The following is a 17892-nucleotide window of genomic DNA, read 5'->3' as shown; positions in this document are numbered from 1 at the left end:
GATTTCCACGTGTATTTCATGTCCTACAAACATTAGAATATTCTAGTGCAGAAGTGCAGCAAGCACGTTAAATAACGATCGAGCTAACCTCCTCCGCGCATGTCAAATAGATTCTGCTAAGTAACACACGGGCAGTCACGCAGTGCAGTGGGACATAAATTTACATTTCCCGATTCACCGGATTATTAATTGTTTCATGAAGGAAGTGAGAGGTTTCCATTATTTACTTCAAATGATGGCCTAAGTTTGTTTATATTATATAACTTGAACATAACTAGGTGGCAAACAACGTGAATAAATTATCACTGGAATAGCGAAGCATTATCCGATTATTAAACATTTAACAGCAGTGCAGTACCTTCTACCAGCTACGTTCATAAAGTTTCCGAAGAACGAGGGAGCTGCAGAATCGTTCAGAAGGTCTTTTCACTCATATCGGAATCAAAACACAGGCGTGAGTAGTTAAGAGCTGCTTGGGAATCTAAAAGCCAGTTACCACTGAGATGGCCGAGGGGCGGGAAGAAGACCTGGAAAAGGCTCTGACCTGGACTGAAAGCGGTCAGTCCGTCCTGAAGCTGAACATCCGCCACCTGTGGCTATTCGGCCTCTGGCCACTGTACGAGTCCAGCGCATTCCAACTGTACACAGTCTACGTTTACATTTTAGCCCTGTGGAATTTCACAGAGTGCTTGCTGACCGTTTACTTCGCCTGGGGAGACATGGACGAAGTGACGCTGGTGATCATGTCAACCGCCTCCCACTTGAACGGCCTGATCAAGATGATGTTCTTCCACTACGACAGACGGCGCTACAATGCGCTAACTCGCCGCGTGGCCGCGCTGCTTTCGATCCAGAGCGAAGTCTGCGACAGGGAGTCTCCAATGGCGGCCATCGTGGACAGCTCCCAGAGGCACGCCTTCCGCCTCTCGCTGTCACTGGTGCTCTTCATGTTCGCCCAGTGCTTCGTGTGGTTCCCCATGCCACTGTACACACAGCCAGAGACGAGGCGGCTGCCCTTCGCTCAGCACGCCTGGGACAACAACTCCAACCTGTACGGCCTCTCGTACTTTGCCCAGTGCTCGGCAGGATTGTGGACGACGCAGATAAGCTTCGGCTTGGATTGCCTCTTCGCGTCGGCCATGATCCTGGTGACTGCGCAACTGGATATTCTCGCAAGGCGTATTCTGGCCCTGAAGTATGATACATACAACGAGAAAGACGAACAATCTGAGAAGAGGCCAGTGGCGAAATTCGGTGATAAAATGTACAATGATTTGTGCCTTTGCGTCGAAAGTCATCAAAAAATTCTTAGGTACGTAACGCAACACTTTCTGAATGGTATGGACGCTTCAGATATGTACTGTGGACGCATGGACCATACGACGAACTGTACGATAAATTAGAGTGGGGTCTCATACTAATAATAGTATGTCAACGGATGAATATTTTCCTGTTTGTTAGGAAGAGATACATTTTTATCAAACGGGATGCTAATGCAATTATTACGTTTCTAAGGGACATTTCCTAACTTCTTTGAAGTTTCTCTTTTCAAGAGTTGTACAGAAGTCTTCGCTGAAGTAGATGAATAATTGTTTGACTAATAATAAGCCAGATTTCTTACCCTGCCAATATACCGTGTTTGCACAAACGTGAATACAAAGCTAGGTTTTGAACCTCTCAGTTGCCTCAGTTTCCCACTGTTTTAATTTGTGATATTGCATACATTTTCATCGTTAACCATTAAGAACGTATAAAATAAAATGTCATGTCTATGCCTCTCACGGTGACCTCTGTAACGATATTTAACGAAAAGAAAATAATCGTTCTATTCAACGAAATCTAACTAGATTTAATATACACATAAATTAGAAATTAAACTGCTTACCGGGAAAACAATTCCATTCGTTTAAAACGTTGTTTCGATATTGTAATCATATTGTCCGTATTATGTACAATGATTTTTTTTCACCGTGTTACTCCAGGGATTGATCCATAAGAGAATGAGCATCAAAAATCGTCTAATGAACTTCTTATGTCGGGAAAGGCATGGTTGCCACGCCAGAGAACATTTATTCAATCATATATTATTACACAGACTGCGGTCTAATACGAGCTGTACCATGCAGCCACAGGTACAGTACGTGTTGAAAATGGTTTCTATGTACCGTGCCTCAAAGTATGCGTGTACGCGCCTCACCGTGTTCTGTCTCACACGCTTGTATAGGCCAAGCTGCATCCGAACCATGTTAAAGACAGCATGAATACGTTGGCTCAAAACGGCTCTGAGCACTATGGCACTTAACATCTGTGGTCATCAGTCCCTTGGAACTTAGAACTACTTAAACCTAACTAACCTAAGGACATCACACTACACCCAGTCATCACGAGGCAGAGAAAATCCCTGACCCCGCCGGGAATTGAACCCGGGAACCCGGGCGTGGGAAGCGAGAACGCTACCGCACGACCACGAGCTGCGGACAATGAATACGTCGTTCAAATGTCTCCACATATGAAATGGGCTCTGTGTAAACGACACTTCTTAGATGGCCCCATAACCAGGAATTGCACCGTTTGTGATCCGGTGAATGAGCAGGCCATTCAGCTGGACCCCCTCGTCCGATCCATTGACCACGGAAGACATGATTGAGATGCGTCCAACGTTAACGGCGGAGTAGGCTGGAGCATCATCATGCAGCAGCCACAAAACCCTTCCAATCATCAATGGCACATTTTCCACCAGAGCAGGCAAAGTCAATAGCAAGAAACGCCGATAGTTCCGGCCTGTTAGGCGACGTGGAAGGAAGACTGGTTCCAGAATACGGTCGCTAACTATCCTGGCCTATACATTCCGGCTGTACCGATGCTGATGATTCGCTGTCACCATACCATGCGGGCTCTGCATACTATTCCACGGATGACTGTTATGAAAGTGAAGATACCATTGAAGAAACCACTCCCTGTGAAGGTGGCCTCATCTGTAAATAGAACGGATGACAAATCCAAGAATTGTGTTTGCCTGGTGAAGAAACCAATGAAAAACTGCTGTCGATGTGGAAAGTCTGTCGTTAGTAAGTCTCACACACGCTACAGGCAATAAGGGTGGTAACAGTTATCATAGAGAATATACCACACGGACGTCTGCGTTACCCTGTACCGGCGGGGCCACTGCCTGATACTGACACGGGGATCACTCTCCACAGTGCTAATCACATTTTCTTCCAAGTCTGATGTCCCAACATTTCGAGTATGTTCTTCATGATTTCCTGAAAAGCCCTTCTCTCAGATAAACGGTAAAACACTATTGCAAACATTCAATGTTGTGATTGTTGTCGGCGGGGATAAGTCTTCCGATTCAATCTTGCTGCCCGCCGCCCATTGCCATTTGCCTTTCCGTAAGTAAACGCCGTGTTGGCAAGCTCTCTATTCGATTACGGGACAATTGTGCACAACACTGCATCACTTCCACTACAAGATGAGTCAGAAAGAGAAGGGAATCGCACACAACATTACCAGTTACTATGGCAGGAAAGCGCGTTAGGGATTTGCGGTATGAGGAACAGTACCACCCTAATCCGTGCATACTGTAAGTGTGACTGCGTGCTACGGTGTATATTGGACCACACTCTCTATAATGAAACACGATTGAATAATTGTTCTCTAGCATGGAAACCATGCATCTCCGGACGTAAGTTCGTTAGACATTTTTTGTCCCGTATCCTCTCATCGATTAATTCCTAAATTGTGTACACGGAGAAAAAATATCAACCTGTACGACAGATGTTGAGCACAATTCGTGGCGGCTTTTATTTTATACCTGATTCAATTCTATTACAGCTAGACACTATTTGTAGCCTCGACTGTTCTGTTCTATAACAAGCATTTGTAGTTGAAACCGTTATTTATGACCCAGTCCCTGTCTCAAATGTTCTGACATGAAGGCAAGTTTATTCACGAAGCTGCAGGACACATAGTTGTGTTTTGTGTTGGTCATTGTCTACAGAGAAGCAGTGGGAAAATCTTTCGGTAACACCCGTGTGAATCTTCATACCCTGTTAAATACTTTTACCACAATTTGTGGAATTTTCTCATTCAAAATTAGCTTTTCTGTATTAGTGACCATATTTATCAGTTCACTACAGAACATATGTCAGTCCGTTTACATTTCAGCTGTTGATAAATTTGGCCCTGATTCTTAAACCGAATCTATTGCTGCATTTTCTGCCCATCTCTTTCGCACTGGGATTATATCCTTTACTAATGAGCCAGTTGCCATTGGGAAATTACGTTATAATCTTCGAATGTTTCCGCTGTTGCCAGCGCGTTTACGACTTCGTTTGGAGCGACAGCGATCACTCTTTTGCTCGTATTTGTTTAAAGGATGTTAAATAGTTACCAACTCGCTCGGAATGACAGTGTGTTCATGATCGTTATGGAGAAGGTAGGCCATATTTTTCATCGACCTCGAATGCAGCTGATTCTGTCGATCTTGTCAAGATTTCCCATTGGGCAATGGTTGAAAGAAACAGCTACTGAATTGAACATCTTATCTTTCCGATACTAACACAGCAATAGATGAGCTAATAAGTCATCACTTGCCTATCAGGGCCACCATGTGCGGTAATAACAGATTACGCCATAACACTAACACACTGTACTCCAAATTGTTGCATTTATTCTACTACATTTTTGTCGATCTGTTTTCGTAGATAAGCTACATTCCAACAAAAAGACACTTGATAGTTCGCTGATTAGTGAATTAGAATACGAGTAGCATTCTGCTTGCCGTTCAACAACAGTTTTCTTCTCTTCTGTTACAGTTTCGTCAGTCAACTGCAGGACACGATGAGCCCTATCGCCATGTCGGAGTTCTTTTTCAGCGTTCTTGTCATATGTTTAGGACTATTTCAAGCAACATTCGTAAGTTAATTAAAATACGTCCGTAAGGTATTAGTGATATACATTAAAAGCTAATGTATTCAAAGGTATTTACTAATTGATTTGGTTAGCCTACTACATAAGGTGCTGAATGATGATGATATAACATGTATCTTTTGTGTGACGTTATTTAATAGCAAGAAAGAAACGATAATAGAAAAGCTTGTCAAAGAAACACCAGATGTTTCTTTCGGAATTTTTATTTTGTTATTGCAGCTTAGGAGTTATAACATGAACACAAAGCGAATTCGAAGTTTCAGATAAATGTGGGAAATATTTGTTGGTTACAGGCACCTCTTAGTCAAATTTTCCACCCGTGTCTAAATATTAGGTGTGTGCATAGAACGATACTGGGGCACGAACGGAAGGCACGAGCAGAACTTTGCAATACATGATCAGATCAGCTCAAGAGCAAGGAGTTATGGGACAAGATAGGCAGTTTTGGATTGTATTTCAGAAACGTTCAAAAATGGTTTCATCACCAGGAAATGACTTGGTTACGATAATTATTGTGGTGCAGGTGCTGTGTGACACTATTACGTTAAGGTTACTGATTTAGGCAAGCGTTATCAGTCTCACCTAATCACAACAGCCTCGGTCTACACCTGCTGTTATGCGGTCAGCATGTTTCCTAACATTTTGCCTAATCATACAGAAAGATAATACAGAAGATGACACAACTACAAGTCTCTTCTGTCAGAAAGATGGTAACGTCCGCAATCCGTGGTCTAGGGGCAGTTCGGCGCTAGCGAACGTGCGGAGCGGAGGTCCGATACTTCCGCCTGTGCGGCGTGTGCAAGTGTTTGTTTATTTGTGGACTTAGTCTGCGCACGGGCTAATAACAACGATCATGGCGAACAAGTACAGAAAAACTACATTACGATTCAATTTCTGGAAAGACTACGAACGACCAAAGGCTTTAGTAGTGGAACGATTCATACGAGAGGACGTCAAGATACCGCCAAACGATATTGTCGGAATTCACCTGTCCATCGTTAGTCCCACGGTGTATGTTAAGATCGTAAATGACGTGGCGTGTGAGAGAATTCTACAGGCGACAGAAGCAGGTCTCCGATTTTGCCATAGTGACGGGAATGTCGTCATGGTAACTGTAGGACATGCTGGTCTGGGTGTACGGACAATACGTGTTCTTGAGCTGCCATTTGAGCTCCCGGCTGACGAAGTTATTGAGGCTTTTAAACCATACGGCTCGGTAAATGGTCACACAGCAGAACGCTGGACACAATTCGCCACGTACCCCGTGCTTAACGGAGTGAGACAGATCACTATTGATCTTCAGAAGCATGTACCGTCCTATCTGACAATTGGTGGTTGTCGGGCGGTGGTGATTTACGATGGTCAACCACGTACAAGTTCTGGCTATGGCCAGGAGGGACACCTCAGGTCGAACTGTATGCAACGGCGGATTACGCAACTGCCTTCAGATGTGCGGGAGCCGTCGCCGGCGATGACAGTACTACGGATCACCTATGCCAAAGCCCTCACTGCGTCCGCTGATGACCGAAAGACACAGCCCCGGTGGAAGATCCCGATGGCACTCTCCGAAACCTTGTAGCAGACGTCGGGATGACAGAGGATGCTGCTCCATCGAGTATACAATCTACGGCGACAACATCAGTTGAGACCGAACTCCCACCAAGCACACCGATAGTACACGAAGCAGTTCCAGCCACTACGGATGCTGTTCCGTCTGGAACGCACTCTGTGACGACAACATCAGTTTCGACCGAACTCCCGCCAACTACAACGGTGGGACTCGAAACACTTCCAGTTACTACGGATGCTTTTCTGTTGGGCAGCCGTGATTCCCTACAATCTGAGGACACGGAAGGAAGATCACGCAAACAACGTTACCCGAAAAGGAGGAAACGGCGTCGTCGCACGACATCTCCTATGGATGACTCCCCTTGCCCCGACGACGATGTGCCTGTGGACCAAGACGACACAACAGCCTCTACGAAACAGGATGAGGCAATGGAAACTGTTCGATTAGATCCGCAGCGGTCTGTCACATTGACGGTAGCGGGACGTGATGATGCTGAAGAGGAATCACAACCAGTTGGCTTTCCAGACGCAGATGCTGTGGCTATGGACACGAATATATCACTGCCTGCAAAGATGTGGTATGACGATATTGAGGAGGCGCCGGCACTCACGAATACGGCCTAATAATTGCTGAAGGTGAAGGGAGAGGGGCGAGAGAACGTCTTCTAACTCAGCCCCCAGCGCCGATGCAGTGAGATATTGTTGCGCCTCGACAGAGTGGGATTCAACGCCATGCGAACCGTATTGCGACATTAAATATAAATGACGTGTGTTCACCGGCCAAAATACACCTACTGAAGGAAACGATTAGGGCATCTGATGTGGATATAGCTTTGCTGCAGGGATTCCACACAGCTGCACTCCCATACATCGCAGGCTACCAATCCTATTCGTCACAAGGAGATCACAATGGGAGTGGGGTGGCAGTTTACGTGCGAGATTGCTTCCCTGTGGAAAAGTGTGTTACCTTCCGTCGGCCATGGGAATGGCTTTCACGACGTTTGGGACACTTATCATCAGTCTTTATGCACCGTCGGGAAACAATCGGCGGCAGGAAAGGGCGCGATTTTATGCAGAAGACATTGCCCCACTTTTCCATGGACGTTATGAATGTGTAATAATTGGTGGAGATTTCAACTGTGTTCTCAGCCAGAAAGACCAATGGCCGCAAGCAGACATCAGCCAGGCGTTGCGAATCCTTGTCAGCGACCTTGTAAATAGTGACACGTGGGAATTACGACATGGAGTTGCACCGGGATACACCTATGTGACAAGCCATTCAGCGAGCAGGTTAGATCGCATTTATATCTCACGGGCTCATGCAAATGATGTCCAGGACGCGGAACGCTGATCATTGGCATTTTCCGATCACAGCGCTTACATCTGTACGGTGCTTCTTCCCCATAGAGAGGTGTGGAACAGCAAGGCCCCTTGGAAATTAAACATTCAACATCTACATGATCCTGAATGCCGTCAACGGATCCTTGAGACATGGACGACGTGCGAGCGAAGGGTTGGAAGGTATGCGACGAAGCTTGATTGGTGGCTAACTTGTGCTAAACCGGCGCTTCGCCGTACGTTCATCTCATATAGCAGGGATATGGCAGAATGGTGCCGCCGTACGACCGCGCTGCGCGACCTGGACGATGGTCCGCCGGGACCGGACGTCTGGATCGAACGCAAAAGGATAAAAGCTAAACTAGTGGCTTTAGCTCGGAAACATCTTCAGGGGACCATGGTGCCCGCCAGATGTCACGATACGATAATGCACGAGGTTCCTTCCATGCACCACGTCGTGAATGAACGAAAGCACCGACGACGCGTTTTGGTACGGGAGTTAATTACCCGCGAAGACCGAAGAGTAACGCGTCAAGCGGACATTGTCTCTGCATTCGTCGACCATTACCAACACATCTATCGGGAGGAAGCAGCCCCTGTCGATGACCTCGAACGTATAGCCACATACGTCTCCCGTACACTAACGGTGGAAGCCGCTGGAACCTTACTGGAAGCTATTAGCTGTGAGGAAGTACATGATGCGATCGCAAAGGGTGCGTTGAATCGCTCCCCAGGCATTGATGGACTTCCTGCTGCATTTTATCGAGAATTTCGCAACGAAATGGCACCGCGATGGACGAAAATGTACAACGAGTTGTTAAATTCCGATACGCCTATTCCACCGGCTTTTATGGAAGGCCTCTTGGTGCCAGTACATAAACCGAAGCCAGGAATTACGGTCACACATTATCGCCCCATCACCCTGCTTTATGCAGACTATAAGATCTTTGCACGGTTGCTAGCGTCCCGATGTCGTATGTTAATTCGTAGCGTTCTCTCTCCAGAACAGAGGACACCGGGTGGATCGGTGAATATGCAAACAGCTACTGGCGAATGCCGTGATGTGATAGCGCTAGCGGAAGAGTGCCGGCTTAAAGCGGCGATGGTGGCGGTTGATTTTGAGTGCTTTTGATAAGGTGCGCCACAACTATCTGTACGCTGTTCTGGAACAAATGGGATTTCCAGACTGTTTTACTGGTCTCATTAGAAGGATTATGGGAGCGCACAATCCTTAGTACAGTTTAATGGGCGTATAGCAGGGCCCATTCAAATTAGATGTTCCATTCGCCAGGGCTGCCCTCTTTCGATGCTGCTGTTCGCGATAGCGTTGGAACCATTAATTGGGAGGCTAATAAATTCTCTTTCTGGGATGGAACTGCGGGGATACACCTTCAAATGTCGTGCTTATGCGGACGACCTCCTGCTGCTCGTTCGTTCTGAGGAAGAGGTGAAGACGTTCCTTGAACTGTTGTTGGACCACAGTGTGACGGCGGGTAGTGCAGTGAACATGAACACTTATGTGGTTTCTCGAATGGTGCATATTTCGCAGATCCTGCCCCTACCACTCACGTTCGGGCATCGACTTCAATCAGCACTAGGCTATTTTGTGATGATTGGGTCGCCCCTCAAGGTTCCATACGCAAAGCTCACGCTCCCTACAAACAAGGGGGGGGGGGGGGGGGGGGACTCGGACTTACGAATGTTCGCTGCCGAGCGACGGCGCTCCTTCTAGCCACGATGTACAAGCAATGGCGTAGCGTGCGTGATTCCCTTACATCCCGTCTACTGGATCTCCTAGTTCCAGCGTCCCTTACACCTCCAGAAGCGGTGGGCAACATTACGCCACATTTTGCGCATGTATCGACATTTATCGTGGAACTTAGTTATATCAGAGACGAGCTTCCGCGCACGAGACCACCATGCGCGAAGGATTTTTATGTTTGGCTGCTACGACGGATAAGTCGTAATGTCATTGAACTGAAACACCCCACGTTGCATTGGCCGAAGTTTTCGAGACATGTGCACCAAAAATTCTTTCCTACCTTTCTTCGGGCACTGTGGTTCTCTGTCACCTGTGGTAAGTTCAACACCAACCAACGACTTCATGCAATTGGACTAGTGGACACTCCACTGTGCCCGAAATGTCGCCAAGTGTATGACGACCATCACCGCTTAACTTGTAATGCGGTGGAGGACGTATGGCTCCTAGGACGACAGATGGTGGCTTGCTACCTCCGTGTGACCCCGCAACATATTACACCTGCTTCCTTCTTACATCCGGAGAGTGACTACTTTCCAGCGACTAAATCACACTCGATCATCTGGGTCAAAGATTGGACGATCGCGTACCTCTATGGGGATGCTGCCAAGTCGCGACTCGACTTTTGGTATTTCTTGCAGCAAGCCCACAATGAGGTTCATAGATGGGCACACTATCGGAAAACCTTTGCCAACTATGTTCAGGCAGTCTTCCTCGACCCCCCACGCAGTTGGGATGTGCCGGGTACAGTCGGTGTGCACATTGACAGCTGGTAATGAACCTCACGCTTCTCTCACCGCTTCACATGTAATGCACATACTATACCATGAAATGATCTACATGATCTACATGTTCCTTTTAACAGGGTGATTGTGGAAAATAAATAAATATAATAAATAAAAACAACATCCCTGTATCCCTGTTCCTTTACATTTGTGATTTGTTTCAGAATGATTTTTTTGTTTTTGGTTTTGCAGAGGATGCATTTCATTTAGCGTTTGTGAACAGCAAAAAAAAAAAAAATTGTCAGCTAGAGGAAAAAAACGGGGGGGCTAGCGTTGCTGGCTGTGGATCAGGGGTCCCGGGTTCCATTCCACCCGGGTTGGGGATTTTCTTTGCCCGGACACTTGGTGTATGTGTTGTCATCATCATCACAATCCTTCGTGACAGTTGTTAGACCGGACTGTGTACAAACATTGGACTGTGTAAAAATTGAGACTTTCTCTGGGTGCTAATGAGCCCACAGCTAAGTGCCCCACAGACCGAACATTAACTCAGAAGGAAGGCGAAGTACGATGAAAATGTATTTGCTTGAGAAACGTAATACGATAAAGGTGAAAGAACTTTACACAATATTACAAATGGAAGTTTTCTAAACAACCTGAGAATTGCTTCATTGCCCACACCTTCTGATCTTCTCGGAATGTTTTGGGTGCACTCAGTTACTTTGTTTTTGATGTAATGATACTTTTTAAATGACTATAGCCGTACTGTTGACAGTTTCAGTCTATGAAATTTACCACTGCCCTGTATCCTTGTCGATTTCAAGGGTGCAAAATGTCCTGTTGGTGTGACAAGTGTCAAGATCGTGAGGATGCATCTTACTCCGCATTGTTCCCTTCTGCATAAATTGTTGATCTCAGTCCACGAAAACAGTTGCTGATTCTGACATGTCTACGGTAGATCAGTTAACACAATAAATCTTTCAGTTCGAGACTGATACCAGGCATTGAGCATAGTGCTATACAGGCCTAGTAAGATCAGGCGAATAGCTTTGTGGGCTTCCAGAATACTGACAAAGTTTGAGGCTGTGCACGTTAAGGGCACCGAAAATCGAGTTGCCGATGGTCTTAGTAAGCCGGTTAACTAGCAAAATGATGCAAAAAATGAAATGTTACCAAGCAAACCATTTCAACCTTACACTATGTGGTCAAAATATCCGGGCAGCTGGCCCAAAACGACATACAAGTTCGTGTTGGCCTCCATCGGTATTACTGGAATTCAATAAGGTGTTGGCCCACCCTAAGGCTTGATGACAGCTTGCACTCTCGTAGGCATACGTTCAGGCACATGCTGGAATGTTTCTTGGGGAATGGCAGCCCATTCTTCACGGAGTTCTGCACTGAGAAGATGTACCGATGTCGGCCGATGAGGCCTGGCACGAAGTCGGCGTTCCCAAGCATGCCATCGGTGTTCTACAGAATACAGGTCAGGACTCTGTGTAGGCCAGTCTATTACAGGGATGGTATTGTCATGTAACCACTCCACCAAAGGCCGTACATTATGAATAGGTGCCCTATCGACTTGATAGATGCAGTCGCCATTCCCGAATTGGGAAGCGAGGAGGTGCTTAAAACATGAATGCGAGCCTGCGCTGTGATAGTATCACGCAAAACACTAAGATGTGCAAGTTCCCTTCTTGATAAATTCGACAACACTATAGAACCACTGGTTCCGAATTTTACTATTCGCACTAGACTCTCTGGCAGATGACTTTCACCGGGAATTCGTCATACCTAGACCCTCCTATTGGATCGCCTCATTCGGTACCGTGATTCGTCACTCCACTGTTCAGTCGCCCAATGTTTGCGCTCCTCATACTACACACAATTACGGGCTTGATGTGTGGCTTACGAGCAGCGGCTCGACCATGAAATCCAAGTTTCTTCTCCTCCCGCCTAACTGTCACAGTACTTGCAGTGGATCCTGATGCAGATTGGAATTTCTGTGTGATGGACTTGATTGATATCTGCATATTACACATTACGACCCTCTTCAAGAGTCGGCGGTCTCTCTCAGTCAACAGACAAGGTTGACCTTTACGCTTTTGTGGTTTACGTGTCTCTTCACGTTTCGACTTCACTATCACTTCGGAAACAGTGGACCTATGGATGTTTAGGAGTGTGGAAATCTCGCGTACAAACGTATGACACAAGTGACGCCCAATCACCTGGCCACATTCGAAGACCGTGAGTTCCGAGGATCGCCCCATTCTTCTCTCTCACAATGTCTAATGACTACTGAGATCGCTTATATGGAGTACCTGTCAGCAGATGGCAGCACAATGCACGTAATATGAAAAACGTATGTTTTTTGGGGGTGTCCGGATACTTTTGATCACATAATGTAGGAAGTTAAAGTTGTCCACCACTGTATAAAGATTTTAGGCAGCGTCAAGACCAAGATTTACTCATTAACGCCGTTAAGGATCTACGAAATAGAGGAGAGTTTTTAACCCCATATTAACTTAAGGAGAGGAGATTAGTGTTTAACGTCCCGTCGACAACGAGGTCATTAGAGCACAAGCTCTGGTTTGGGAAGGACGAAGAAGGAAATCGGCCGTACCCTTTAAAAGGAACCGACCCGGCATTTGCGTGAAGCGATTTAGGTAAATCACAGGAAACTCAGATTTGGATGATGGACGCTGTTAACATAAGTAAAGAGTGTTTTGCTGCAGTGCAGAAGTTGATGGAAAGTCAAAAGTCGTGCTAATTTCGTAATTATTTGCAATTTCTCATGAGTGCCTGGTGTTTCGGTATCTTGATTATTTAAGAAACCCGGAAATAATTCGTAGGAATTTTATATTTTATTTTTCCAAGAAACGTCAAGGATAGAGTGAGGAATTGTGAAGTTTGTGTTGTGCGAAGCCAGTGCAAAACAGAAAGATCAGTTTCCTGGTATCGTTGGAAGCCACGTGTACTTTATAGTACCGTTGCGTAGAACTCACAGTTTTAACAAATACATTTTGATCTTTGTCGACCTGTTTTCCTGACCGACTTGATTGTTCCTTACTAGGGGTGCCACCGCACAAGCAACGATGCGACGTTTCCAACAAATATTTTATCTATGATTGGGGCTAGTAAGACTATCGCTAGTGAAAGCGCAACGTCCCCCTGTTCGCATTCTGTCATGTAGTTTTTAATAATTTTGGCCATTAACCACGTTACAACCACTTCCTACAGCTCAAACCCATAGTATATCGAAACAGTTAACCAGAACGTTCACCCCACGTTGATCGCTTATCAGCAGGTTAGTCAACGTAATTGGCATCAGCCGTAGCACTGGCTCTTGTTTGCCTTTCAACACACCCACGCACAAGTCCTGGTCAGTTTGTTTTATTTTTATAGTCAATTGACCAACAGTAATCTTTGTGACACAGAGGATTTGCTGCCGTGTCGGATTAGAGCTGAAAAACTGCACAATAGTGGAAGGCAGCTAGAGCTAGCTTCCGTAGACCGCATCGACAGCTGGCTAAGAAGTACAGACCGGGGCTCAGGTAAATCCAAATCGTGTAAGAGACGTGGTGTTCATCGAGAATTCTCAAGCTACGAGTAGAGCTGTCCACAAGGTCACGAAGAAGGTGCTACAGTGGTTGAAGAGACCGTTTCGTCTAACTAGTTTCTCGACAACTGTCACGCTTCCGTTGGTTAGAGTAAAGCAAGGTGATGTAATTATTAGGTCCCATAAGTTACAACTGAAAATGGGTGCTGCTGGTCAGGGTATGTGAATCAGTAAATTCGAGAGTCCTTGAGTATTGTGTAACCGGTGGCATCGTAAATAGAGAGGGAGACTTTGAGCCATATGGCTCTCCCCCCGAGTTTTTCTTTCGCCTTTGATAATGGTGGCCTACGTGTAATTTAAACTTGTGTGCCGTATATTCGGGTAATGCTATCTGGCGTTGGCGAATGAAGTGTCGGTGGTGTCCCGCCAGTGTCTAGTGAGTCGGACAGAGCCTTCATGGTAGAGTGTGTGATGGGCCATCGACATGTTAAGAGTTACCACAAGGGTTTCTTGGCTTCACATGAATGGGTAGTGTCTGTTCTTTCAGACATGTTTACAAGAACAGATACCACGTAATCATAAAATTGATTCCCCATGATGGGCAATGATACCACAACGTTCAGCAGAGGTGCTCATTTACTTTCGATCTCCAACAGTAATCTGAAATAAGCGAGTACAGATGGCATGGATGAGAACTACAAACAGGAAGCGTCTGTGGGAGTGTGAGTCGGGTGGGCAGCTTGCCGAGATGTCCTCGCATTTTCAGCTAACACGGTGTTAGCAAAATATTCCAATATTAGAATCCCAATCCAGCATACATATTTGCTCGTCCTCCCTGATACTGCACGAACTGATACAGCTGATATCATTAGTTACTTCCACTTCCTTTGCTTCCTTCCCCATCCCCCATAAATTTATATATATTTTTTTTTTTTTCATTCTGAGGAGTCGTGTAGTTAAAGATCAATGTTTACCTTGATTAGCTTCCTGTCGCTAACGTTTGCAAGTTAAGAGATGTGTTTTTCCTCTGGTGTTATTCGTTGTCAGGGGAATAAACGCAGGAACTAAGAATTTACCTGTCTTTTTGTTTTTGTATCTGGATACTTTTCTTTGAGAACAATTCATCGTCGTTTGTTAAGCTGCGGTTAGAGTTGTTCATCCGCCTTTAATAGCAGTGTCTCACTCCATGGACCAGGGCGCGTTCCGGATCTCTGTGCGCACCCTCGACGTCTTTGACAAGGCCGTTGGCGCAACGAAAATGACTCTTTATACCGAAAGTCTTCGGTCGCAATTACTCATGATTTGTATTCAGATTTAATATATGGCTGACAAGGAGACGGCACGACCGTGGGGTCGGGGATTTGTCCGAAATTTTGTGGGGTGAAAGAGGACCCCTAACACCTCACGTGGTTGAAATATTAGGACGCACTACCCAGAAAATTCCGGGGAAAAGCGATCGAAAGTCTCTTAGGTGTCGTATGAGTGTAAAATGTTGATCCATTGCATAGCCGCCGTCTGGCCTAGATGCTTAGGGCTTGGGTTCTTACATAAGAGGTCTCGAGTTCGATTCCCCCTCCAGCACTTTTTTGTCCTTCTGTTTCATTTTCTTTTGTTATTCCAATAATTATTCCGATATTTTCTCAAACCTACATTAGTTTTAAAACATTATGTTAGCTCAAGAACGTAAAGTTTTTCATTCACTGAAAAATATTCGTGCTCCTTGTTCTATTTCGTTTTATGGGGTTTAAGGTTTAAAGGGGCTTTGTAAGAGTCCCCTTGGGATTATAACGGTCATCTGCACATAGGACTGTGCGCGAGCCGTGAACGGCAGTTTGCTTTTCGATTTCGTCGTGAACAGTCGTGGCTGTTTCAAATGTCAACGTGTTATTCCGATCCGAGGTTAAACATGTCGACTGAAGAAGTTGCTGGCTCATCTGGAATAGGAGAAGAAATTCCTGAAGAATCCATTCATAATGACCTATCAAAATTACGATTGAAGGACGCAGTGCTGTATTATGAAAAGCTGCTGACGGAAAATAAGTTAACTGCATCGAGATCTTCGGAAGAAATCTCTCGCGATGCTATGTTATTGGCCAGAGAACTTTATAATTATATACTGGAACTTTTGAGTGAAAAAATATTCCTAACTGAAGAGGAGTTAATTGACGCTCATGAGGATTGCGAATGATGTGAGGAGAACGACGAACAGTTCGAAGTGCCATAAAGTGATTCCTCTCCAGGCGAATAGAAACCGTCACCGAAAAGATTTAAAAGTGACATGTTTCCCATTGCCTACAAAGTCAAAGTCGTGAATACTGCTAAAGCGCACCCCACATGGTCGTTGGCAACAAAAAAAAAAAAAGGATGAAGAGAAAAGAATATCATTCACAAAAGGGGAAAGATATTAAAAGTGGTGGTACGCGAATGGATAAATTTGAGGCGATAGATTCGTGGACCTACGACCGTCTTGAGGAAACAAGACAGCAATATCAGCAGGTCACGACAAGAAATTTACAGCAATGGGCATTTGCTGCGGCTGCACAATTCGTCGATTTCAAATTTAAGCCGTCTAATCGATGGCTCACGGCATTTAAACAGAAGCACAGAATTTCACTACGCTAGATCACGGAACTGGTTTCGAAAAAGGAAGCGGCGTCAATGGAGGACATCCAGGCGTCTGCGGAGACCTTTCGTCGGCAGACGTGCCGTTGAATCCCTCAATACCATAAGGATTATGTGGTAAATACTGACCAAACAGGTAAATACGTGTTTTCTGCGTACAAAATGTTTTTACCGATTTAAAATATATGAATTCAAATTTAATTATAGAAAAAGATATTTACATACACATTCGAATATTATTTAATATTAAAAATACTATTGTTTCAGGATGCCAATATCAATCTGTTTTCAACAGGACTCTCACTGAAAAAGGGAGTAAAGCAGTTATCGTGAAAATGTCGTATTTGAATAAAGTGACGCATTCGTACACCACACAATATTCAATAACATTATCGGAAAAACTGCTCCCACATGTCTTCATATGCTTACACGAAGCGACCGGTCATTTTGGACCTGGTATTCACAAATTAATACATACTTATACTAACGTCATCGTAACATCATCGAAATCCGGAAAATTAACAACAGTGTTATACATAGATTTTCTCCGGAAATGTTTAACATCTTACGTCGGGAAGAATAAATTTTTACTTCTCATTGACTCTAGGGGAGGTCAAACGAATCCCCAGATATATGATGCAATTTTTCAAGATGACGAAAATATGCCAACTTGGTCTGTAAAAGTCATACCACCAAAATGCACTTCTTTGGTGCAACCTTGTGATGTTTACTTTTACAGGAAAGTTAAAAATTTCATAAAGCGCTTGCAAAATTGCAGCGCATTGTTACAGGAGAATCGTGAAATTACTACCCTGGAAGACTGTATAAAAATTCATTCCATAATTCACCATCAATTATCGTCACCAATATACCGAGACATGATTCACTATGCCTGGTTTGCCTCAATATTATCAGCAACTAGAAACATTTTCGTAAATGTTAATGGGGCGTGTTTTTGTACGCGTTTACTGCAAACGCCCTGTTGAATCCGCTTTTATATGTGGCGCAAGATATCGGAAAATTATTGCTTTGTTTGTTTTTACGATAATTACCACTGCGGTTCTTGTTTATGATTGTTATATGTCTTAACATTGAATGTTTCCCAGTCGATTTTGTTGATCTGATTAAAAACCCAACGTTTCTCCTCATATACTTGACAATGAAAAATGGAAAGCCCACCGCCGTGAATTGTGTTCTTGGACAAAAGGAAAATTATTTTTTGTTCAATATTGTAACTAATTTGTTAAAGATAATGTAAGTTTGGGAAACATTCTGAATAGTTAGTGGAGTAACAAAAGAAAATGAAACAGAAGGAAAAAGGTGCTGGAGGAGGAATCGAACTCGAGACATCCAGAGTAAGAATCCGAGCCCTACGCGTTTTTTTTTTTTTT

General features: G+C 44.8%; 1 protein-coding gene across 1 annotated transcript in view; it reads left to right on the top strand.

Moving 5' to 3' along the window:
* Positions 1 to 17892, top strand: part of LOC126285171 (odorant receptor Or2-like) — a 94951-nt gene that overhangs the window by 43162 nt on the left and 33897 nt on the right. The window contains exons 2-3 of the mRNA XM_049984481.1: positions 489 to 1312; positions 4818 to 4917. Of these exons, the coding sequence (XP_049840438.1) occupies positions 489 to 1312; positions 4818 to 4917 (924 nt within the window). The remainder of the gene's footprint in view (positions 1 to 488; positions 1313 to 4817; positions 4918 to 17892) is intronic.

Source organism: Schistocerca gregaria, chromosome 8 (genome assembly GCF_023897955.1).
Source record: "Schistocerca gregaria isolate iqSchGreg1 chromosome 8, iqSchGreg1.2, whole genome shotgun sequence".
Taxonomy (NCBI): domain Eukaryota; kingdom Metazoa; phylum Arthropoda; class Insecta; order Orthoptera; family Acrididae; genus Schistocerca; species Schistocerca gregaria.
This window is presented reverse-complemented; position numbering and strand designations above follow the sequence as displayed.